The 24,748-nt window shown below is 44.5% G+C and overlaps 1 protein-coding gene across 1 annotated transcript in view; it reads left to right on the forward strand.

Annotated features, from left to right (window-relative positions):
- The window catches only part of LOC135517162 (RAB11-binding protein RELCH homolog), a 74,240-nt gene that overhangs the window by 14,911 nt on the left and 34,581 nt on the right, over positions 1–24,748 (forward strand). The window contains 12 exon segments of the mRNA XM_064941219.1: positions 2,760–2,849; positions 7,621–7,692; positions 8,971–9,023; positions 9,174–9,287; positions 9,381–9,563; positions 9,686–9,780; positions 9,999–10,265; positions 10,404–10,479; positions 10,646–10,741; positions 10,960–10,983; positions 17,919–18,031; positions 18,273–18,363. Coding sequence (XP_064797291.1) covers positions 2,760–2,849; positions 7,621–7,692; positions 8,971–9,023; positions 9,174–9,287; positions 9,381–9,563; positions 9,686–9,780; positions 9,999–10,265; positions 10,404–10,479; positions 10,646–10,741; positions 10,960–10,983; positions 17,919–18,031; positions 18,273–18,363 — 1,274 coding nt within the window.

Here is a 24,748-nt window from a genome sequence, read left to right on the forward strand (position 1 = left end):
CAACACTACATAACGAGAGACCTAAGGCGATAACACAGCATGGCAGTAACACATGACAATACAGCATGGTAGCAACACATGACAACAACATGGCAGCAGCACAACATGGTAGCAGCACAAAAGTGTACAAACATTGTTGGGCACAGAAAACAGCACAAAGGGCAAGAAGGTAGAGACAACAATACATTACGCAAAGCAGCCACAACTGTCAGTAAGAGTGTCCCTGATAAGGTCTTTGAATGAAGATATGGAGATAAAACTGTCCAGTTTGAGTGTTTGTTGCAGCTCGTTCCAGTCGCTAGCTGCAGTGCACTGAAAAGACGAGCGACCCATGGATGTGTGTGCTTTGGGGATCTTTAACAGTGAGGCCTGAGAGGGTTTTATATACAGTGCCTTGCGAAAGTATTTGGCCCCCTTGAACTTTGCGACCTTTTGCCACATTTCAGGCTTCAAACATAAAGATATAAAACTGTATTTTTTTGTGAAGAATCAACAACAAGTGGGACACAATCATGAAGTGGAACGACATTTATTGGATATTTCAAACTTTTTTAACAAATCAAAAACTGAAAAATTGGGCGTTCCACTTCATGATTGTGTCCCACTTGTTGTTGATTCTTCACAAAAAAATACAGTTTTATATCTTTATGTTTGAAGCCTGAAATGTGGCAAAAGGTCGCAAAGTTCAAGGGGGGCGAATACTTTCGCAAGGCACTGTATGAGCAACAACCAGTGGGTCTTGTGACGTGTATACAGAAATGATCAGTTTACAGAAGAGTATCGAGTGCAGTGATGTGTCCTATAAGGAGCATCTAGCCTTTGGCTCGGAGCGGATGTTGCCTGTAATCCATGGCTTCTGGTTGGGATATGTACGTATGGTCACTGTGGGGATGACAATCAGACACTTGTTGTGCCTCTCGCTCTCACTCCCCTCTCTCACGATCTCTCTCTCCTTTCCTTTGTGAAAGATCCTGTCATCCCCTACAGATTCCAGACATTCTGAGATCTGTCTGAAGCACCAGAGTGTCCTCAACACCCCCCAGCCAAATAGACACTGAGAATGTTGTTGCAATTAGCGTCCCACAACGTACTGCGCTCATTGATTGGGAGGGAGCATACTGGAAAGATGGGGCCATATGAAATCTCAGGCTGTCTGTTCTCAAACACAAGAGAGGACAATATAAGCCATGGGCACAGACCTGAGCGCGCACACACACACACCCACACACACACACACACACAAAAAGAGTTCCAAACAAGTTGGCAGTGACACACTCTCACACACCCTCCCTTGGCAGTCACAGGACTGAGTATGTGTGCTTTGTGTGGCCACAGATCTGACCGTGTGACTCACATTCATTACTGTGGCATCACATCCGGTTTGATGATGTTGTTCGTTTTGGACATCGGCAAGGCTTTTTTTCTCTCGAGGCAAGCCGGTAGCCAAAGTCTACTCCCCCCTTGTCGGCGATTGGTCAACAGTAGGAATTCTTCCGTGAAATGCCTGTTGTCATTCAACGAGAAATGACTGGTCCTCATGTACATGTTTTCACTTGAGAAATACTGCACCAAACATCATAGTGAGATGTAAAATTGTGCCACTAAGATCTCTACAAAAATGTCAAAATTAATGACAGAGTTCTTGAATTATCTTAGATTAATTCAGACTATTTTGAGGAAGTGTATACTGGCTACGGCGTCTCAAAATGGACAAATGGTACTATTGCCGCTTTTTCAGGTTTAACGCTTATTTCCTGTAATTTTTTGTCTTGAGGTGCAAAGAAAATTAAGCGGTTTTAAAGGAAATATTCTTGCAAATCTATACATTTTACTATGTCTGTGTATTCACTAATGTGCATTCACTAATGTGTATTTTTTATTATATTTTTTTGAACCCCGCTTTTCTACCAATTTTTGTGATATCCAATTGGTAGTCTTGTCCCATCACTGCAACTCCTAACGGACTCTGGAGTGGCGAAGGTCTAGAGCCATACGTCCTCCGAAACACGACCCTGCCAAGCCGCACTGCTTCTTGACACAAATAAGCATTTCAAGGTCCTGGAGTGGCCTAGCTCGTCTCCAAAGATTTTCTATGGGGTTGAAAATCTGGAAGGAGTTGAAAGTCTGTGTTGCCCAGCAACAGCCCCAAACATCACTGCTCTAAAGGAGATCTGCATGGAGGAATGGGCCAAAATACCAGCAACAGTGTGTGAAAACCTTGTGAAGAGTTACAGAAAACGTTTGACCTCGGTCATTGCCAACAAAGGGTATATAACAAAGTATTGAGAAACTTTTGTTATTGACCAAATGCTTATTTTCCACCATAATTTGCAAATAAATTCATTAAAAATCCTACAATGTGATTTTCTGGATTTTTTGTTTTCTCTCATCTTGTCTGTCATAGTTGAATTGTACCTATGATGAAAATTACAGGCCTCTCTCATCTTTTTAAGTGGGAGAACTTGCACAATTGGTGGCTGATTTTAAATATTGTTTTGCCCCACTGTACCTCGCTAACTCCTCAAACCTGCTTGGTAGGAAACCCCTCAGAATGATGTATAACCCAGAAAACAAACCGGTTTGGGTGTTGTCTACCACCATGTCCTCTCCTGTCCACTCTCCACATATAGTGTTATGTTGTCTGTTGTGATTTCTCCCAAGCTGTTGTTTAAAGCCAGGGTGATGTGGTGAATACTGTAATGATCACTATATGAATGGGCTGAATGATTTGATTGCTTTCTGTGCCTTTCTCCTGCCAGACCGAGCGGGCAGCATCAGCACGTTGGACTCTCTGGACTTCGCCCGTTACTCTGACGACGGGAACCGGGAGTCGGACGAGAGGGTGGCAGGTAAGATGAGCTGTGCCTGTCCTGACTGGGCAGAGATCGAGAGACGGACATGAAGAAGGAGAGACAAAACAGACAACAGACAGAAAAGAGCAGGGGAAGGGATAGAAATACAGACAGAGTATACTGGACCTTTCCTTGCCCTTTATGATGTCACGGTATAACTACAGCCCTGTATGATGTCACGGTATCACTACAGCCCTGTATGGTGTCACGGTATCACTAGAGCCCTGTATGATGTCACGGTATAACTACAGCCCTGTATGGTGTCACGGTATCACTACAGCCCTGTATGATGTCACGGTATCACTACAGCCCTGTATGGTGTCACGGTATCACTACAGCCCTGTATGGTGTCACGGTATCACTACAGCCCAGTATGGTGTCACGGTATCACTACAGCCCTGTATGGCGTCACGGTATCACTACAGCCCTGTATGGCGTCACGGTATCACTACAGCCCTGTATGGCGTCACGGTATCACTACAGCCCTGTATGGCGTCACGGTATCACTACAGCCCTGTATGGCGTCACGGTATCACTACAGCCCTGTATGATGTGGCGTCACGGTATCACTACAGCCCTGTATGATGTGGCGTCACGGTATCACTCCAGCCCTGTATGATGTGGCGTCACGGTAGTACTACAGCCCTGTATGATGTGGCGTCACGGTAGTACTCCAGCCCTGTATGATGTGGCGTCACGGTAGTTCTCCAGCCCTGTATGATGTGGCGTCACGGTATCACTACAGCCCTGTATGATGTGGCGTCACGGTAGTACTCCAGCCCTGTATGATGTGGCGTCACGGTAGTACTACAGCCCTGTATGATGTGGCGTCACGGTAGTTCTCCAGCCCTGTATGATGTGGCGTCACGGTATCACTACAGCCCTGTATGATGTGGGGTCACGGTAGTACTCCAGCCCTGTATGATGTGGCGTCACGGTAGTACTCCAGCCCTGTATGATGTGGCGTCACGGTAGTACTCCAGCCCTGTATGATGTGGCGTCACGGTAGTACTCCAGCCCTGTATGATGTGGCGTCACGGTAGTACTACAGCCCTGTATGATGTGGCGTCACGGTAGTACTCCAGCCCTGTATGATGTGGCGTCACGGTAGTTCTCCAGCCCTGTATGATGTGGCGTCACGGTAGTACTCCAGCCCTGTATGATGTGGCGTCACGGTAGTTCTCCAGCCCTGTATGATGTGGCGTCACGGTAGTACTACAGCCCTGTATGATGTGGCGTCACGGTAGTTCTCCAGCCCTGTATGATGTGGCGTCACGGTAGTTCTCCAGCCCTGTATGATGTGGCGTCACGGTAGTTCTCCAGCCCTGTATGATGTGGCGTCACGGTAGTTCTCCAGCCCTGTATGATGTGGCGTCACGGTAGTACTCCAGCCCTGTATGGCGTCACGGTAGTACTCCAGCCCTGTATGATGTGGCGTCACGGTATCACTACAGCCCTGTATGATGTGGCGTCACGGTAGTACTCCAGCCCTGTATGATGTGGCGTCACGGTAGTACTCCAGCCCTGTATGATGTGGCGTCACGGTAGTACTCCAGCCCTGTTTGATGTGGCGTCACGGTAGTTCTCCAGCCCTGTATGATGTGGCGTCACGGTAGTTCTCCAGCCCTGTATGATGTGGCGTCACGGTAGTACTCCAGCCCTGTATGGCGTCACGGTAGTACTACCGCCCTGTATGATGTGGCGTCACGGTAGTACTCCAGCCCTGTATGATGTGGCGTCATAAGGCCACACCAGCCCAGTAGAGCTCACTGAGGATGACGTCACTATGGCTCCATTCCAGATTTACCTACCCATTCACATATCCGTGTTAGTAACCTACATAGCCATCCATGGGCCTGTCTAGTGAGGCTACAGCGTTAGAGAGATTTACCTCCATGTTCTTCAAATGTAATTGACACCGTGTTATTTTCTCTCACAGGAGCTGTCGATGTCACTGGATGTTGTAAAATTCACACTTTTTTTCCTGAGCTTTTCTCACGACCCCCACCAGCTAATCTTCTCTGAATAGGTTAAAGGTCAGAGAGGATGAACTGAATACGTTAAAGAGCAGAGAGGATGAACTGAATACGAGCAGAGAGGATGAACTGACTAGTAGAGGAGCAATGTGTCTGTCCACTACACAGACCTGTGTTATGGTGTAGGCTGATATAGCCTAGCCTATTCTAGTGTTTGTTCTCCTCACCTCAGAACATATATGACGACTAGAGACCAGTACTGTGAATAAAATGCAAAGTACTATTGGGATTTTCTTTCTTCAGAATTTGTTCGGTCTTATTGTTTATATGTGGCTGATAACAGGACCATGAGCTCCACATCTAAACTCATCTCTTTATGTGACTTATAATTGGCCTGTTATCTTTCCTTTTCTGAATGGCAAAATGCCAAATGTCAATTCCAACCCTTTAGCTTTGTAAGATGAGAGGTCTGGAGGATTCTCCAGGAACCATGCAGCAGAGCAAGCCTGTGGTCCCTTCTTCACAACCACATACCCTCTACTCCTCCACCCCTGCCCTCCCTCCCTGTGGTCCCTTCTTCACAACCACATACCCTCTACTCCTCCACCCCTGCCCTCCCTCCCTGTGGTCCCTTCTTCACAACCACATACCCTCTACTCCTCCACCCCTGCCCTCCCTCCCTGTGGTCCCTTCTTCACAACCACATACCCTCTACTCCTCCACCCCTGCCCTCCCTCCCTGTGGTCCCTTCTTCACAACCACATACCCTCTACTCCTCCACCCCTGCCCTCCCTCCCTGTGGTCCCTTCTTCACAACCACATACCCTCTACTCCTCCACCCCTGCCCTCCCTCCCTGTGGTCCCTTCTTCACAACCACATACCCTCTACTCCTCCACCCCTGCCCTCCCTCCCAGTGGTCCCTTCTTCACAACCACATACCCTCTACTCCTCCACCCCTGCCCTCCCTCCCAGTGGTCCCTTCTTCACAACCACATACCCTCTACTCCTCCACCCCTGCCCTCCCTCCCTGTGGTCCCTTCTTCACAACCACATACCCTCTACTCCTCCACCCCTGCCCTCCCTCCCTGTGGTCCCTTCTTCACAACCACATACCCTCTACTCCTCCACCCCTGCCCTCCCTCCCTGTGGTCCCTTCTTCACAACCACATACCCTCTACTCCTCCACCCCTGCCCTCCCTCCCTGTGGTCCCTTCTTCATAACCACATACCCTCTACTCCTCCACCCCTGCCCTCCCTCCCTGTGGTCCCTTCTTCACAACCACATACCCTCTACTCCTCCACCCCTGCCCTCCCTCCCAGTGGTCCCTTCTTCACAACCACATACCCTCTACTCCTCCACCCCTGCCCTCCCTCCCTGTGGTCCCTTCTTCACAACCACATACCCTCTACTCCTCCACCCCTGCCCTCCCTCCCTGTGGTCCCTTCTTCACAACCACATACCCTCTACTCCTCCACCCCTGCCCTCCCTCCCTGTGGTCCCTTCTTCACAACCACATACCCTCTACTCCTCCACCCCTGCCCTCCCTCCCTGTGGTCCCTTCTTCACAACCACATACCCTCTACTCCTCCACCCCTGCCCTTACTCCATCCCTTCCTCCCTGTGGCTCGGCATCTCCTCCCTAAGCCACCTTCTTCATCCCTCGTCCCAACATGTCTCCCCCAGCTGTCTGACTCTGGGTGTTTTGGCTGTTGTGATCCCATCCCAGTGGCTCCAATACTGGACAACACTCCTCTAGGCTAGCAGCTCTCTGCTTTCTTATTTCTTAGCTTAGTTTTTATTTTTTACTTCTTCACTTTTGTTCTTCATTTTGTTTCCGTTTTGTTGCATCCTGTGCGCTCTTGATCAGCAGTGGGAAAATGTGTCTGGACCGCTTCCTGTTGAACTGGGACAGACTTGACCTACTGAAGCGGTAGATCTTTGGTGCACAGCCATGCAACATGTCCACTCTGGTCTCCATTGCTTCTCTTCCTCTCGTCTGGATTTCTTCCTGTTGAAAGACAAACTTGAACTGGGAAATGACTTGAGGTTTTAGACGCCTCTCAATGTAGCGTATGTAATTACAATTCATAGACATGTATTTTTCTCCTGTAAGTATTGTTAATGCATAGGGTAATTAGCGGCTATCGTATCCACTCCCATGCATAGGCCTAATATTATATCCTATTAAAACACTAATTGTTTGACCAACCACAATGCTAGAAGCGCCACTCCAAACTCACTTTTTTTAATCTATTGATTGTAAAATCCCTAGTCAGACAGCTATTAGCATATTCTATAGTCTGCATCCCAATAGAGTGGTTTCCTCTCCCTGTCTCACGATAGGTGAAAGCAGATTCCCAGAAGGTGTCCTCCATGTTGCTTTCACCTGTCCTGTGTATTCAGATCAGTGCAGATGAAGTAAAGGAGACGAGGCCACTAGACATTTACATTTACATTTAAGTCATTTAGCAGACGCTCTTATCCAGAGCGACTTACAAATTGGTGAATTCACCTTCTGACATCCAGTGGAACAGCCACTTTACAATAGACGATTGGAATGCAGCCTTAGACACTCATATAGATTGAAGGACTCTCCGTTAGTCAGCTATCCCAGGATCCTCTGCTGCATGCGTTCATTAGACCCCATAGTTTGTCTTCTGTTTTTATTTTTTGCCTCAGCTTCTTACAATACATGCTGTTCTTTTGGTCATTTTTTTTTTGTTTGTTTGTTCCTTCTCCTTGGTTGGATGCATTTCCTTCCTGTGTGTTGTGATGTCACTTCCTGTCCAGTGCTGGAGTTTGAGCTACGGAAAGCCAAGGAGACCATTCAGGCTCTGCGCGCCAACTTGACTCAGGCAGCAGGTGGCGTACTTAACACTTCTACTCCTTCATGTCATCCCTCTCTCCATCTCTCCCTTTTAACGGGGCTTCTCTCCACCTCTCCCTTTTAACGGGGCTTCTCTCCACCTCTCCCTTTTAACAGGGCTTCTCTCCACCTCTCCCTTTTAACGGGGCTTCTCTCCACCTCTCCCTTTTTATGGAGCTTCTCTCCACCTCTCCCTTTTTATGGAGCTTCTCTCCACCTCTCCCTTTTTATGGAGCTTCTCTCCACCTCTCCCTTTTTTATGGAGCTTCTCTCCACCTCTCCCTTTTTTATGGAGCTTCTCTCCACCTCTCCCTTTTTTATGGAGCTTCTCTCCACCTCTCCCTTTTAACGGGGCTTCTCTCCACCTCTCCCTTTTTATGGAGCTTCTCTCCACCTCTCCCTTTTTATGGAGCTTCTCTCCACCTCTCCCTTTTTTATGGAGCTTCTCTCCACCTCTCCCTTTTTTATGGAGCTTCTCTCCACCTCTCCCTTTTAACGGGGCTTCTCTCCACCTCTCCCTTTTAACGGGGCTTCTCTCCACCTCTCCCTTTTAACGGGGCTTCTCTCCACCTCTCCCTTTTTATGGAGCTTCTCTCCACCTCTCCCTTTTAACGGGGCTTCTCTCCACCTCTCCCTTTTAACGGGGCTTCTCTCCACCTCTCCCTTTTAACGGGGCTTCTCTCCACCTCTCCCTTTTAACGGGCTTCTCTCCACCTCTCCCTTTTAACGGGGCTTCTCTCCACCTCTCCCTTTTAACGGGGCTTCTCTCCACCTCTCCCTTTTTATGGAGCTTCTCTCCACCTCTCCCTTTTAACGGGGCTTCTCTCCACCTCTCCCTTTTTTATGGAGCTTCTCTCCACCTCTCCCTTTTAACGGGGCTTCTCTCCACCTCTCCCTTTTAACGGGGCTTCTCTCCACCTCTCCCTTTTAACGGGGCTTCTCTCCACCTCTCCCTTTTTTATGGAGCTTCTCTCCACCTCTCCCTTTTAACGGGGCTTCTCTCCACCTCTCCCTTTTAACGGGGCTTCTCTCCACCTCTCCCTTTTAACGGGGCTTCTCATCACCTCTCCCTTTTAACGGGGCTTCTCTCCACCTCTCCCTTTTAACGGGGCTTCTCTCCACCTCTCCCTTTTTATGGAGCTTCTCTCCCTTTTATGGAGCTTCTCTCCCTTTTTATGGAGCTTCTCTCCCTTTTTTATGGAGCTTCTCTCTAGCTCCTCCCCTCTTTCACTGGGATGGAAGGGTTCATCTGTTCTGTTGCTTTGTCTTTCTAGAGAGCGACACTCAGGAGAGAAACAAGAACTACAAATCAAATCCTGAGATTCAGGTAGGCCGGACTCTCTCCTACACGTTGTTAGTCACTGTATGAAGTGCAGTTGTGGAGTACCACTGCAGCGATGTTTCTTCAAAATTACAGTTTGTTGAAAAACACGACTTTTCGAGTTGATTGATGTTTCATCTGTCTCTATACTCTTAGGAACCCATCCGCCCACTGGAGAAGCGAGCCTTAAATTTTCTTGTGAATGAATATTTATTAAAGAATGAGTATAAACTGTCGGCCATCACATTCTCTGATGAAAACGATGACCAGGTAATGTTTGATTTGTCGCTCAAGCATTTAATGTGCTTTATGTTTATATACTGTATAGAGCCTTATATCATCCCATCTTGTACGGTCGTTCAGGACTTTGAGTTGTGGGACGACGTGGGCCTGAACATTCCGAAGCCTCCTGATCTATTACAGATCTACAGGAACTGTGGCTCCGCCCTTCCGTCGCCGCGGGATACAGTAGATGTATCCGTGGGGGTGGAGGCAAGCGAGCTCACTGGGAACTACATTGTCCATAAACCTGATCTCTTGCAGCAGGTAGGAGAGCGAGCGAGAGAGAGAGAGAGAGCTCTAAACAATCCACTCAGACTGATTTAGTCTACACACCTTCTCTCCATTCACAATGTTTACTCAAATCCTCTTCTCTGTCTCTCTTTCAGCAGCACACTGAGATGGTTGAGGAGTTTGAGTATCAGATCAGTCTACTGAACGAGGAAAAACAGTGTCTGGCTGACCAGATCAAGAAACTACAGAGGTGTGTGTTGAGAGAGGATGGGCTCTACACTCCACCCTATGTGGTCACAGATGCTAGATTTGAAAATGTCACTGCCACAGCATGTGACCTTTATCCCTTGAACTTTGAACTGTCATTTCAGCAATCAGCACTCTGTCTACCCAGGGCCTATTCAGTCAGTGCTCTGTCCAATCCTTACAACTTTACAGCTATTCTGATTTATTTTCTCTCTCCTCCAGTGAGATCCAAAGCCTGAGAAGGACTGTGTCCCCCACTCCTCCTGACCAGGGCTCACATCTCAACTCCCTCTCCTCCTCATCCACACCTCCCCCTCCCCGGTCCCCCCTGGACAACGGTCAGTACCACAGGAGAGCCTCAGAACCTGACAAGCCCCACACTGAGAGCAACCCCCCCACTCAGACCGTCAGTTCCCCTACACACACCTCTACACAACCCCATGCCAAGCTGAAGTGCAGAGGGACGGTGGTGTTTGACCAGCCCAACAGGTTAGTCTGAAGACATAGTGTAGTTTCTCAGTGTGACCTGTAGATGGAGCTCGTGGCCTTTAATAAACACTCACTCTATTTCTCTTGACTGGAATGAGCTTGATTGCACTCGTCTTTTCGCCTTGTGTTTATTGACAGGAAGTTGTCACCAGCATTCCAGCAGGCCCTGTTGTCCTTTTGTAAGATGTCAGCTGACAGTCGTCTGGGGGCAGAGGTCAGAGGTCACCCCTAATCAGTCACATGACCATCATGTCAGCTTTCTATGTTTAAGAGTATATTATATTACTATTGAAACCATTGAACTATGTAGTCCTCAGAGCAGTGAAATATCAAAATGTGTATTTCGCTCTTTAATATTAGCCTTCTCTTCCCCCTCTTAGGTGTCGAGGATAGCAGACAATCAGGAGAGTGTGATGCTAATGTTGGGTCGCTGTCTCCCTCACATCGTCCCCAATGTCCTCCTGGCCAAACGAGAGGTACCTCCCTCTCATCTCCCCCCTCCTCCCCCATCCTCCCATCAACACGGGCTTCTTTCTGTCTTTAGTTTTGAATTCAACATCTGTCTCCACTGTTTTTCACAAATTCTCATCTCTCCTTACCCCTCTCTTCCACTTTTTTGTCCTCTTGCTTTCTCTTTTGTCTTTCTTTCACTCTCGCTCATTGTCTCGCTCTGTGCATGCCTCTCTGCTCCTAGAGAATGGTTGCACACCTGTGCCAGGTGAGTTGGACACGCCCACATTTGCATGACCTCACCTGACCTCACATCCAGGTGTAACACAGGCCCACACCACTGGCTACAAACACACATCAGTCTCATCTGAAAGTCAAGCAGGACAAAGCCATGCTAGTATTTTGATAATGTATGAAAAAGCTTATGTTTAACTAGTTAAGTTAAGAACCAATTCTTATTTACAATGACGGCCTAGGAACAGTGGGTTAACTGCCTTGTTCAGGGCAGAATGACAGATTTTTACCTTGTCAGGTCGGGGATTCGACCTTTCGGTTACTAGTCCAACGCTCTGACCACTAGGCTACCTGCCGTTAGGGGTAATGGCTAGTTTCAATAATTAAGATTGCTTGTGTATATATGCGGTAAAGGGATCAATCGAACTCGACCAAAACAATGAGAACGCCATTGTAATGCCTGTAGGGGATAGATCCAGAATCTCCCGCATGATCCTACATTTAGGCTACTGTTTGTATGTGTATTTCACACTATGTTGAGGTAAGAAAAGGTAGTATACTGGATGTCAGCCCCATGTTCCATGACATCAACAATCAACGGCATTACACTTTAAAACAAGACTCCAACTTCCACCACTGAAAAAGCTGTTTGTCCATCTTGATGTGCAGTAGCCAGTATACACTTCCTTAAAATAGTCAGAATTAATCTAAGATAGATTTCTGGAGTTGTCATTCATTTGGATGTTTTTTGCAGAGGAGATCTTAGTTGTGTAATTTTCCATCTCACTAAGGTGTTTGGTGCAGTATTTCTCAAAGAAAAAAAATGTGCATGAAAATGAGTCGCTCCTTGTGGAAAGACAACAAATACTTTATTGAAGAATCCCTACTGTTGACCAATCACTGACGAATGAACGTGGACTTCGGCTCTGAACTTGAGCTTGCATCCAGAAAAAAATGTATGTGTCAGAACAGCCCAAAAAACCCACCGATGTCCAAAACCAACAAAACCCTCACAAAATGTCATCATAATATACAGTTGAAGTCTGAAGTTTACATACACTTAAGTTGGAGTCATTAAAACTAGTTTTTCAACAACTCCACACATTTCTTGTTAACAAACTGTAGTTTTGGCAAGTTGGTCAGGACATCAACTTTGTACATGACACAAGTCATTTTTCCAACTATTGTTTACAGACAGATTATTTCACTTATAATTCACTGTATCACAATTCCAGTGGGTCATAAGTTTACATACACTAAGTTGACTGTGCCTTTAAAAAGCTTGGAAAATTCCAGAAAATTATGTCATGGCTTTAGAAGCTACTGATAGGCTAATTGACGTAATTTGAGTCAATTGGAGGTGTACCTGTGGATGTATTTCAAGGCCAACCTTCAAACTCAGTGCCTCTTTGCTTGACATCGGAAAATCAAAAGAAATCAGTCAAGACGTCAGAAAAAAATTGTAGACCTCCACAAGTCTGGTTCATCCTTGGGAGCAATTTCCAAACACCTGAAGGTACCACGTTCATCTGTACAAACAATAGTATGCAAGTATAAACACCATGGGACCACGCAGCTGTCATACCACTCAGGAAGGAGACACGTTCTGGCTCCTAGAGATGAATGTATTTTGGTGCGAAAAGTGTAAATCAATCCCAGAACAACAGCAAAGGACCTTGTGAAGATACTGGTGTAAACAGGTACAAAAGTATCTATATCCACAGTAAAACGAGTCCTATATCGACATAACCTGAAAGGCCACTCAGCAAGGAAGAAGCCACTGCTCCAAAACCGCCATAAAAATGCCAGACTACGGTTTGCAACTGCACATGGGGACCAAGATTATACTTTTTGGAGAAATGTCCTCTGGTCTGATGAAACTGATTGACCATAGTGACCATCATTATCTTTGGAGGAAAAAGGGGAAGGCTTGCAAGCCGAAGAACACCATCCCAACCGTGAACCACGGGGGTGGCAGCATCATGTTGTGGGGTTGCTTTGCTGCAGGAGGGACTGGTGCACTTCACAAATAGATGGCATAATGAGGGAGGAAAATTATGTAGATATATTGAAGCAACATCTTAAGACATCAGTCAGGAAGTTAAATGTTGGTCGCAAATTGGGTCTTCCAAATGTACATTGACCCCAAGCATACTTCCAAAGTTGTGACAAAATGGTTTAAGGACAACTAAGTCAAGGTATTGGGGTGGCCATCACAAAGTCCTGACCTCAACCCTATAGAAAACTTGTGGGCAGAACTGAAAAAGCATGTGCGAGCAAGGAGGCCTACAAACCAGACTCAGTTACACCAGCTCTGTCAAGAGGAATGGGCCAATATTCACCCAACTTATTTTGGGAAACTTGTTGAAAGCTACCTGAAACGTTTGACCCAAGTTAAACAAATGTATAAAGGCAATGCTACCAAATACTAATGGAGTATGTAGACTTCTGACCCACTGGGAATGTGATGAAAGAAATGAAAGCTGAAATCATTCTCTCTACTATTATTCTGACATTTCACATTCTTAAAATAAAGCGGTGGTCCTAACTGACCTAAGACAGGGAATTTTTACGAGGATTAAATGTCAGGGATTGTGGAAAAACTCAGTTTAAATGTATTTGGCTAAGGTGTATGTAAACTTCCGACTTCAACTGTACGCACAAACTCTACCAAACCGTTTCGACTGGGAGCACGTAGACACCTTTAGTCTATTGCTTGTTGAAGTCCGCTATGGTTCGACCTCATCTATGGGATTGTGGTGTGTGGGTTTGTGTGTGACACTATTGTGGGTTTGTGTGTGACACTGGTGGGTTTGTGTGTGACACTATGGTGGGTTTGTGTGTGACACTGTGGTGTGTTTGTGTGTGACAGTGTGGTGTGTTTGTGTGTGACAGTGTGGTGTGTGCAGAGGAGTGGTTGGTGGAGTCAGGTGGGCTCACCACACAGTCCATGTGATTTGCATATCACAGTTATTGTTTAAATGATCTACTGACAGTTATGAAGAATCTGGCTTCCCACCAAAAATGTATGAAAAACCAGATGAAGAAAAGAGATTGTTCTGCCTCGGTGGCAGGGGACTTTGTTCTGTGTCCGTTAGACAGCCAGAATCAACACACACACCTTTGTGCTCCTACTGTTTGTAGGCCTCCCACTGCCAGCTCAAAGACACACCTTTTAAGTTCTACACTCTCCACACCATGGACATGTGACTAGGAACAAAAGACATTTGACTTTGACTGTCAGCCACCAATTGTGCAAGTTCTCCCACTTAAAAATATGAGAGAGACCTGTAATTTTCATCATAGGTACACTTCAACTATGACAGACAAAATGAGGGAAAAAAATCCAGAAAATCACATTGTAGGATTTTTTAAATGAATTTATTTGCAAATTATGGTGGAAAATAAGTATTTGGTCAATAACAAAAGTTTATCTCAATACTTTGTTATATACCCTTTGCATGACATAAGTATTTGATCACCTACCAACCAGTAATAATTCCGGCTCACACAGACCTGTTAGTTTTTCTTTAAGAAGCCCTCCTGTACTCCACTCATTACCTGTATTAACTGCACCTGTTTGAACTCTATACCTGTATAAAAGACACCTGTCCACACACTCAAACAGACTCCAACCTCTCCACAATGGCCAAGACCAGAGAGTGTGTAAGAACGTCAGGGATAAAATTGTAGACCTGCACAAGGTTTGGATGGGCTACAGGACAATAGGCAATCAGCTTGGTGAGAAGGCAACAACAATTATTAGAAAATGGAAGAAGTTCAAGATGACGGTCAATCACCCTCGGTCTGGGGCTCCATGCAAGATCTCACCTGGTGGTGCATCAATGATCATGAGGAAGGTGAGGGATCAGCCCAGAACTACACGGCAGGACCTGGTCAATGACCTGAAGCTGGGACCACAGTCTCAAAGAAAAACATCCTGCAGCGCACGCAAGGTCCCCTGCTCAAGGCAGCGCATGTCCATCTGACCATCTGGATGATCCAGAGGAGGAATGGGTGAAGGTCATGTCTGATGAGACAAAAATAGAGGTTTCTGTACCAAATATTAAGTTCTGCTTTTCTGATTTATTTTTCTGATGTCATGCAATAAAATGCAAATGAATTACTTAAATCATACAATGTGATTTTCTGGATTTTTGTTTTAGATTCCGTCTCTCACAGTTGAAGTGTACCTATGATAAAAATTGCAGACCTCTACATGCTTTGTAAGTAGGAAACACTGCCGATTTTGCAGGTTATCAAATACTTGTTCTCCTCGCTGTAGATGTGATATCAGTAATGTAAACATTAAAGTGACTGGGATGCATCTCAAGTCTAAAATGACTTAATTTGCACTGAACATGGTGTCACTCTGCAACAGGTCGTAGTTGGCCACCCCTGGTTTAAATATGTTACCATGGTGTCACTCTGCAATAGGTCGTAGTTGGCCACCCCTGGTTTAAATATGTTACCATGGTGTCACTCTGCAATAGGTCGTAGTTGGCCACCCCTGGTTTAAATATGTTACCATGGTGTCACTCTGCAATAGGTTGTAGTTGGCCACCCCTGGTTTAAATATGTTACTGTTACGCACGCCTCTATGAAGAGGGAACGCAACACCCTGCTACAACTAAACTCTCCGTGAAGTGAAAAAGGTATGGACTGTAGGTGCAAGAATGAATGACAACAGGCAGAATGTGGTACTGTTTACCAGGACTTTATTCCTTCACACGGTAATATGGGGAAAAGGGTCTGGACGGAACCAAAGCAAAGAAAGTAAATCTCAAAGCCCCCCCTCTCCTATCTTACCTGCCTACCCACTACTTACCTAATTTAGCGCCACCTGGTGCCCTAACCAAAATACAAGGGGGTTGTCCGCCCAGGTCTTACCTAGTGTGCCTAGACAGCGAATATGCTACGGGTATATGTATGCCCAATGGCCTCTTGCCTAAGCACTCCCTAGGTGCCTTCCCCTTCCCCCCTGGGAACAAATGAAACAGAATATTAAACAATTTCACAAACAAACTAAGAAACAAAGGACATCAAATAAGCTCTATCTGAGCAACAAACTCACAAAACATACCAACTCTCAGCCCAGCAAAATCTCTCTCCTAAACAGAACACTGGCATTTATATAGCTTCAGAATGAATGGGTAATTGGAGACAGCTGCGTCTTGACGAGGGGGTGGGGTCAACTCTCCAATTAGCCATGGAGTCGACCAATCAGCTGCTTGAGGGATTTCAGGAAGCCATTTCCTAAAATAAGCACATGCAAATACACAAACTACAACACATAAACTGGGGAACGTAACAGTTACCATGGTGTCACTCTGCAATAGGTTGTAGTTGGCCACCCCTGGTTTAAATATGTTACCATGTTGTCACTCTGCAATAGGTTGTAGTTGGCCACCCCTGGTTTAAATATGTTACCATGGTGTCACTCTGCAATAGGTCCTAGTTGGCCACCCCTGGTTTAAATATAGGGTTGACTTCACTGGTTCTGGAATAGAACAATGTCATATAGGGTTCACTGGTTCTGGAATAGAACAATGTCATATAGGGTTCACTGGTTCTGGAATAGAACAATGTCATATAGGGTTCACTGGTTCTGGAATAGAACAATGTCATATAGGGTTCACTGGTTCTGGAATAGAACAATGTCATATAGGGTTCACTGGTTCTGGAATAGAACAATGTCATATAGGGTTCACTGGTTCTGGAATAGAACAATGTCATATAGGGTTCACTGGTTCTGGAATAGAACAAGGTTGAAGTAGGGAAAGGGATATCTAGTCAGTTGCACAACTGAATGCATTTAACCAAAATGTGTCTGTGGGTGGGGGGGGGGCCCCCCGGCTGCCTTAATCGTCGTCCAGGGAGAAGTTGTTGTGGGGTTAACTGTCTCGCTCAAATTCGAATTTGAATTTTTTTCTAACAGTTGGTGAACACACATCACAACAGTTGTTAATCTGTCTCTGGGGCTTGTGTTGAGTGTGAAGCACATCATATATGTATTTGAATGAATGACAGTTGTACTCAGCATCTACAGACATCCAGCGTATGCTGAGGAATCATTTCAGGTCTCCCCCTCCATCCCCCAGCCCCTCTCACTATAGGCCGTCTTTAGTTTTATTTTGTTGTTCTGCCAACCCTCAGCAGGAAAATATGAAACCTTGCTGGAAAACCCTGCTGGTTTCAAAAAAGAAAATATATTTTGAACTTTGTTTTTAACAGTGTATCCTGTAGGAAAGTAGAGCTAACCACAGTTTGACCATCTGCCCGTCCCATCCTGGAACTATGCTTTAGTTTTTGTTCTCTCTCTCTCCAGGCTGGTTCTCCTATGAACTTCACACGACCTTTACTGTTCAGTAGTAACTTGGTCTAAACCAAGGGGTACCAGTCATTCATATTATAAAACCATGAGACATTGATACATGGATGTACATAAAAACTGCACATCTTTTCCAGTTCATTTGACCATCGTTCTGTTTCTGTTGAGGATTACAGTGTTGTTGTTAACTCCCTCTCTCTTAACCTTTGCCCCCACACCCACCCCTGGCCTGCAAACCCTTTCTGTGCTGTTTGACTGCCCCACCCTCTGCTTAAACCAAAGAGCCACAACTCCAAGCTGATCTCTATCCATGCCCCTCTCTTTCTCTCTCTCTCCATCCCTCTCTCTCTCTCTCCATCCCTCTTTCTCTCTCCATCCCTCTTTCTCTCTCCATCCCTCTCTCTCTCTCCATCCCTCTCTCTCTCTCCATCCCTCTCTCTCTCTCCATCCCTCTCTCTCTCCCTCCATCCCTCTCTCTCTCTCCCTCCATCCCTCTTTCTCCCTCCATCCCTCTCTCTCAATCTCTCTCTCTCCATCCCTCGCTCTCTCTCTCCATCCCTCGCTCTCTCTCCATCCCCCTCTCTTTCTCGCTCTCCATCCCCCTCTCTCTCTCTCTCTCCATCCCCCTCTCTCTCTAGGAGTTGATTCCTCTTATCCTGTGTACGGCATGTCTCCACCCAGAGCCTAAAGAGAGAGACCAGCTCCTTCACATCCTCTTCAACCTCATCAAGAGACCTGACGACGAACAGAGGTGTCGGTTTTTATACCTAGCTGTTATCTCTGTGTTTCTAGACTGATGATCATATATGGTCTTGATGGTGTGTGTGTGTTTATTAACTACAGGTTGTGTCTGTGTGTCTATAGGTAGATGATCCTAACAGGTTGTGTCTATAGGTAGATGATCCTAACAGGTTGTGTCTATAGGTAGGTGATCCTAACAGGTTGTGTCTATAGGTAGGTAATCTTAACAGGTTGTGTTTGTATGTCTATAGGCGGATGATCCTAACAGGTTGTGTGGCCTTTGCCAGACATGTTGGTCCTACCAGAGTTGAGGCTGAACTCCTACCACAATGCTGGGAACAGGTATCTACTCCTTCCTCCTTTTCTCTCTCTTTCTCTCCTACTTCACCATCAGCCCATTTTATAGGTTAGCTGCAAGGTAATGTAAAAGTTGTATTTTTTTTCAGGATCCAATATATAATATTGTACAGTTATCATAATTAGATTTTAGTCCAGAGAGTACATGAAAGTTATCTAGCTTGCGGACTTAACATAAAACTTGAGTCATCGGCATACATGGACACCTTTGTTTTTAAGCCTTGTATTTCTAATCCTCTAATGTTGTTATTTGATCTGATTTTAACTTCTTGCGTCGAGCAATCCCGGATCCGGGATTCTATTTATAGCCTCAAGCTCATTAGCATAACGCAACGTTAACTATTCATGAAAATCGCAAATGAAATTAAATAAATATATTTGCTCTCAAGCTTAGACTTTTGTTAACAACACTGTCATCTCAGATTTTCAAAATATGCTTTTCAACCATAGCTAAACAAGCATTTGTGTAAGAGTATTGATAGCTAGCATAGCTATAAGCCTAGAATTCAGCCAGCAACAATTTCACAAAAACAAGAAAATCATTCAAATAAAATCATTTACCTTTGAAGAACTTCAGATGTTTTCAATGAGGAGACTCTCAGTTAGATAGCAAATGTTCAGTTTTTCAAAAAATTATTATTTGTGTAGGACAAATCGCTCCGTTTTGTTCACGTTTGGCTATGAAAAAAACCTGTATCCAGTTATAGCCTCAAGCTCATTAGCATAACGTAACGTTGACTATTTATGAAAATCGCAAATGAAATGAAATGAATGTTCTAGCTCTCAAGCTTAGCCTTTTCTTAACAACACTGTCATCTCAGATTTTCAAAATATGCTTTTGAACCATAGCAAAACAAGCATTTGTGTAAGAGTATTGATAGCTAGCGTAGCATTTAGCGTAGCATTTAGCGGGCAACATTGGCACAAAAACCAGAAAAGGATTCAAATAAAAATCATTTACCTGTGAAGAACTTCGGATGTTTTCAATGAGGAGACTCTCAGTTACATAGCAAATGTTCAGTTTTTCCTGAAAGATTCTTTGTGTAGGAGAAATCGCTCCGTTTTGTACATCACGTTTGGGTACCAAAAAGAAAACGAAAATTCAGTCATCAAAACGGTGAACTGTTTTCCCAATTAACTCCATAATATCGACTGAAACACGGCAAACGCTGTTCAGAATCAATCCTCAATGTGTTTTTCACATATCTCTTCATTGATATATCGTTCGTCTCCTTTCTCCGGTGAATCGCTTGGAAAAAGAAGTGCAGTTGAAAGATGATGCACCAATTTCGACGGAGGACACCGGGCAGACACCTGGCAAATGTAGTCTCTTATGGTCAATCTTCCAATGATATGCCTACAAATACGTCACAATGCTGTAGACACCTTGAGGAAACGATAGATCGGGCAGGCTCATTCCTTGCGCATTCACAGCCATATAAGTAGGCAATGAAAAACAGAGCCTCAAAAATCCTGCTCATTTCCTGGTTGAATTTTTATCTTGGTTTTGCCTGTAGCATCTGTTCTGGGGCAATCACAGACAATATCTTTGCAGTTCTGGAAACGTCAGAGTGTTTTCTTTCCAAAGCTATCAATTATATGCATAGTCGAGCATCTTTTTGTGACAAAATATTGCGCTTAAAACGGCACGTCTTTTTATCCAAAAATGAAGAGGTTAGCATCAAGAGGTTAATAGCTAGCATTTTCATGGCCATAACGAATAGATATGGTGACAGTGGACACCCTTGTTTAACTCCTCTTGACAATTCAAAACTCTCTGAGAAGTAGCTGTTATTTACTATTTTACACCTGTGCTATACATTTGACCCATTTTATTAGAGAATTACCGAAATTGAAAAAATCCAGGCATTTATAAATAAAATCCAGTATTACATTATGAAAAGCCTTTTCAAAGTCTGCTATAAATACCATTCCTGGCTTCTTATGTTTCATGATGTTCTATTATTTCTAGTAGTTGTCGTATATTATGTCCATGTAAAAAAAAAACGTCTGATCAGGATGAACAATACCTGGTAAAAACCCTTTTAATTCTGAGTGCTATGCATTTTGCTAGTATTTTTGCATCACCACATTGAAGTATAAGGGGCCTCCAGTTTTTTGGACTGGGTCTTTATATTTGCCATCTTGGTCTTGTTTTAATAATAGAGAAATTAGACCTTCCTGCTGAGTACCTAACAGACTACCATTTCTATAGGAGTAGTTAAAACAATCTAATAATGGAGCTTTTAGTATATCAAAGAATACTTGATAAACCTCTACCGGTATGCCATCAAGCCCTGGGGTTTTTCTAGACTGAAAGGATTTAATAGCCTCAAAGTTCTTCCTCTGTAATTTGGCCTTCACACTGATCTTTCTGTATATTTTGTTAATTTTAATTTTTTTTATTATTTGGAAAGAATTCCTTACCGTACTCTTCATTCAGTGGGAGAGGATGAGATGGAAAAGAACATCTGTCTAAAATAATTAGCTTAGAATTTTGTGCATTTTTCTCCATATTCCATCCAGTTTGCTTTATTTTTGTATTATATTTCATTCGATCGTTCTTGAATAAGTTCCACCAGTTCTTTTTGTTTTTCCTCTAACTTATTTTGTATCTCTATAGTATCGTTTTTATTGCTATCTACCTGTACTATTAGTTCATGGATTTCCCTTGTTAGTCTTGTCTCTTTAGCCAGAAACTGCTTTTTTATTATTGATGAATATTGAATTGAATGACCCCTGAAGGTACATTTTAAAGGTATCCCAAGCAATAGGGGGGTTTTCTGAACCTATATTATACTGGAAAAATTCAGTTATTTGTTATTTTGTCTTAGTTCAAAATAAGTTGTTCTCCAGTAAACTTTGATTAAATGTCCAATATCTCCGTCCAGGTGGAAAATCTATAAGAGTTATGTGAATACCAATTAGATGATGATCCGATCGCATTCTGTCTCTCTCCTATTAACTTTTTTAACCTTTGAAAGAGACAAGAAAGTAGTCAAGACGACTAGCTTGATTAAGTGTCCTCCATGTATATCTCACCGGGTCGGGGTTTTTTAGTCTCCAAATATCCACTATTTCTAATGTGTCCATAATATTTGTGATTTCCTTAAGGGCACGTGATGATAGTTTGTAGAGTGATTACCTTTAAGGTCCATTGAGGTACTTAACACTGTGTTATAGTCTCCTACCATAATGATTAGATCATTTGTTGCCTGTAAGTTCAATAAATTGGTATAAATGTTTTCGAAGAAGTGTGGATCATGCTGATTTGGACAATATAGATTAATGAGCCAATGCTCTTCTTCGTCCACTTTCATATTCAAAAAGATCCACCTTCCTTGTGAATCATTCCTGATTATTTGCACATCCAGATCTAATTTTTTGTTACTTAATATCATCACACCCTTTGAGTTCCTTTGTCCATGACAGAAAATGATTTCACCACCCCATTCCTTTTTAAACGCAGCTTCATCTAAGGATTTATTGAGTTTCCTGTAAACAGTATATGTTATATTCCTTTTCTTTTAGCCACATAAAGACTGATCATCTTTTTTTATAATCTGCCAAATCATTACAATTATAACTGGCTATACTCATCCCTTACCAACTAGATACTATTCTCTGGCTAAATTTACCATAATTAGTGCTTGTAAAGTTACTGCCATCAGAGGTGTTATGAAGGTCAAAACTAGAGCTTTCAAATGTCTGATATTTAGAATTCAAGAAACAGGTTCTAGCAATATTTGTTTTATTCCCTTGCCTGTTTGCCTGTGAGTCAGGCAAACAGATGTTAGAAAATTGAGACAAATTATGCGTGTAACAAATCTGAGTAGGTTGCTGTGTATGATATTGAATATGATATAATGAGTGTTTATGATGTCTGTATAAGACTTAGACTATAATGTGTGATGTCCAAATGAATATTAACTCTGCCAATTTGCATGTTTGAGTGTCTATGTGTGTGCCATGTAGTGCGTGTAGCATTAATATTCATTATTGTAATCCATATCGTAACACCATCATATCTGCATCATAATTACCTTTAACATCATTGAAAAACACACCTCAGCATTTCCATAACAATTGACGTTTCACATGATCATGAAAGAGACCTTGCTTTGCTCTAGAGACGGCTTTACTACAGTACAATTATATTCCATCCATGTATTCCAATGCCCCTATTCTGATATCTTCCCCTTGCTTGTTGTAAACATATATAAACATGTAGACAAATACATAAAAAAAGAGACAAACAATAAACACATTAAATTATAAAACAGTTCTCGACATTAGAGAGAGAGAGAAGAGAAGAGAGCGAGATCAGGTGTGTGTATGTATAAGTCCACATGTGTAAGCAAGCATGTAGTTGAGTACGTGTGTGTTCATATTCCCTTCATAATGTTCAGATATTTTAAACAGTTCCCATACCTTTGTTTTCCGTAACCTGAAATCCCTGTATAATCTAGTACAGCCACAGTGTTATGGATCTGTCTGGGAATAGCTGTCCATCTATAAAGAGTTAGTCCACAATGAGAAAAGCACACCTACCATCCATCCATTGCGGTCTTTGTACCGGATACAGTCTACTCCAACGTTTGTTTATCTCCCTTGGTCATTGAGACTGAATTTGGTCCCTTTTAGCTCCCTTCCTCTGCTTTTAGCTCCCTTCCTCTGCTTTAAGCTCCCTTCCTCTGCTTTAAGCTCCCTTCCTCTGCTTTTAGCTCCCTTCCTCTGCTTTTAGCTCCCTTCCTCTGCTTTAAGCTCCCTTCCTCTGCTTTTAGCTCCCTTCCTCTGCTTTTAGCTCCCTTCCTCTGCTTTAAGCTCCCTTCCTCTGTTCCCTTCCTCTGCTTATAGCTCCCTTCCTCTGCTCCCTTCCTCTGCTTTTAGCTCCCTTCCTCTGCTCCCTTCCTCTGCTTTTAGCTCCCTTCCTCTGCTTTAAGCTCCCTTCCTCTGCTTTTAGCTCCCTTCCTCTGCTTTTAGCTCCCTTCCTCTGCTTTAAGCTCCCTTCCTCTGCTTTAAGCTCCCTTCCTCTGCTTTTAGCTCCCTTCCTCTGCTCCCTTCCTCTGCTTTAAGCTCCCTTCCTCTGCTTTAAGCTCCCTTCCTCTGCTTTAAGCTCCCTTCCTCTGCTTTAAGCTCCCTTCCTCTGCTTTTAGCTCCCTTCCTCTGCTCCCTTCCTCTGCTTTAAGCTCCCTTCCTCTGCTTTAAGCTCCCTTCCTCTGCTTTAAGCTCCCTTCCTCTGCTTTAAGCTCCCTTTCTCTGCTTTTAGCTCCCTTCCTTGGCTCCGTTCCTCTGCTTTTAGCTCCCTTCCTCTGCTTTTAGCTCCCTTCCTCTGCTTTAAGCTCCCTTCCTCTGCTTTTAGCTCCCTTCATCTGCTCCCTTCCTCTGCTTTAAGCTCCCTTCCTCTGCTTTAAGCTCCCTTCCTCTGCTCCCTTCCTCTGCTCCCTTCCTCTGCTTTTAGCTCCCTTCCTCTGCTTTTAGCTCCCTTCATCTGCTCCCTTCCTCTGCTTTAAGCTCCCTTCCTCTGCTTTAAGCTCCCTTCCTCTGCTCCCTTCCTCTGCTCCCTTCCTCTGCTTTTAGCTCCCTTCCTCTGCTCCCTTCCTCTGCTTTAAGCTCCCTTCCTCTGCTTTTAGCTCCCTTCCTCTGCTTTTAGCTCCCTTCCTCTGCTTTTAGCTCCCTTCATCTGCTCCCTTCCTCTGCTTTAAGCTCCCTTCCTCTGCTTTAAGCTCCCTTCCTCTGCTCCCTTCCTCTGCTCCCTTCCTCTGCTTTTAGCTCCCTTCCTCTGCTCCCTTCCTCTGCTTTAAGCTCCCTTCCTCTGCTTTTAGCTCCCTTCCTCTGTTCCCTTCCTCTGCTTTTAGCTCCCTTCCTCTGCTCCCTTCCTCTGCTCCCTTCCTCGGCTTTAAGCTCCCTTCCTCTGCTTTAAGCTCCCTTCCTCTGCTTTTAGCTCCCTTCCTCTGCTCCCTTCCTCTACTTTTCGCTCCCTTCCTCTGCTCCCTTCCTCTGCTCCCTTCCTCTGCTTTTAGCTCCCTTCATTTACATTCATCTGCTTTAAGCTCCCTTCCTCTGCTTTTAGCTCCCTTCATCTGCTCCCTTCCTCTGCTTTAAGCTCCCTTCCTCTGCTTTAAGCTCCCTTCCTCTGCTCCCTTCCTCTGCTCCCTTCCTCTGCTTTTAGCTCCCTTCATCTGCTCCCTTCCTCTGCTTTAAGCTCCCTTCCTCTGCTTTAAGCTCCCTTCCTTTGCTTTAAGCTCCCTTCCTCTGCTCCCTTCCTCTGCTCCCTTCCTCTGCTCCCTTCCTCTGCTTTAAGCTCCCTTCCTCTGCTTTAAGCTCCCTTCCTCTGCTTTTAGCTCCCTTCCTCTGCTCCCTTCCTCTG

This window comes from Oncorhynchus masou, chromosome 28, assembly GCF_036934945.1.
Source record: "Oncorhynchus masou masou isolate Uvic2021 chromosome 28, UVic_Omas_1.1, whole genome shotgun sequence".
Classification (NCBI taxonomy): Eukaryota; Metazoa; Chordata; class Actinopteri; order Salmoniformes; family Salmonidae; genus Oncorhynchus; species Oncorhynchus masou.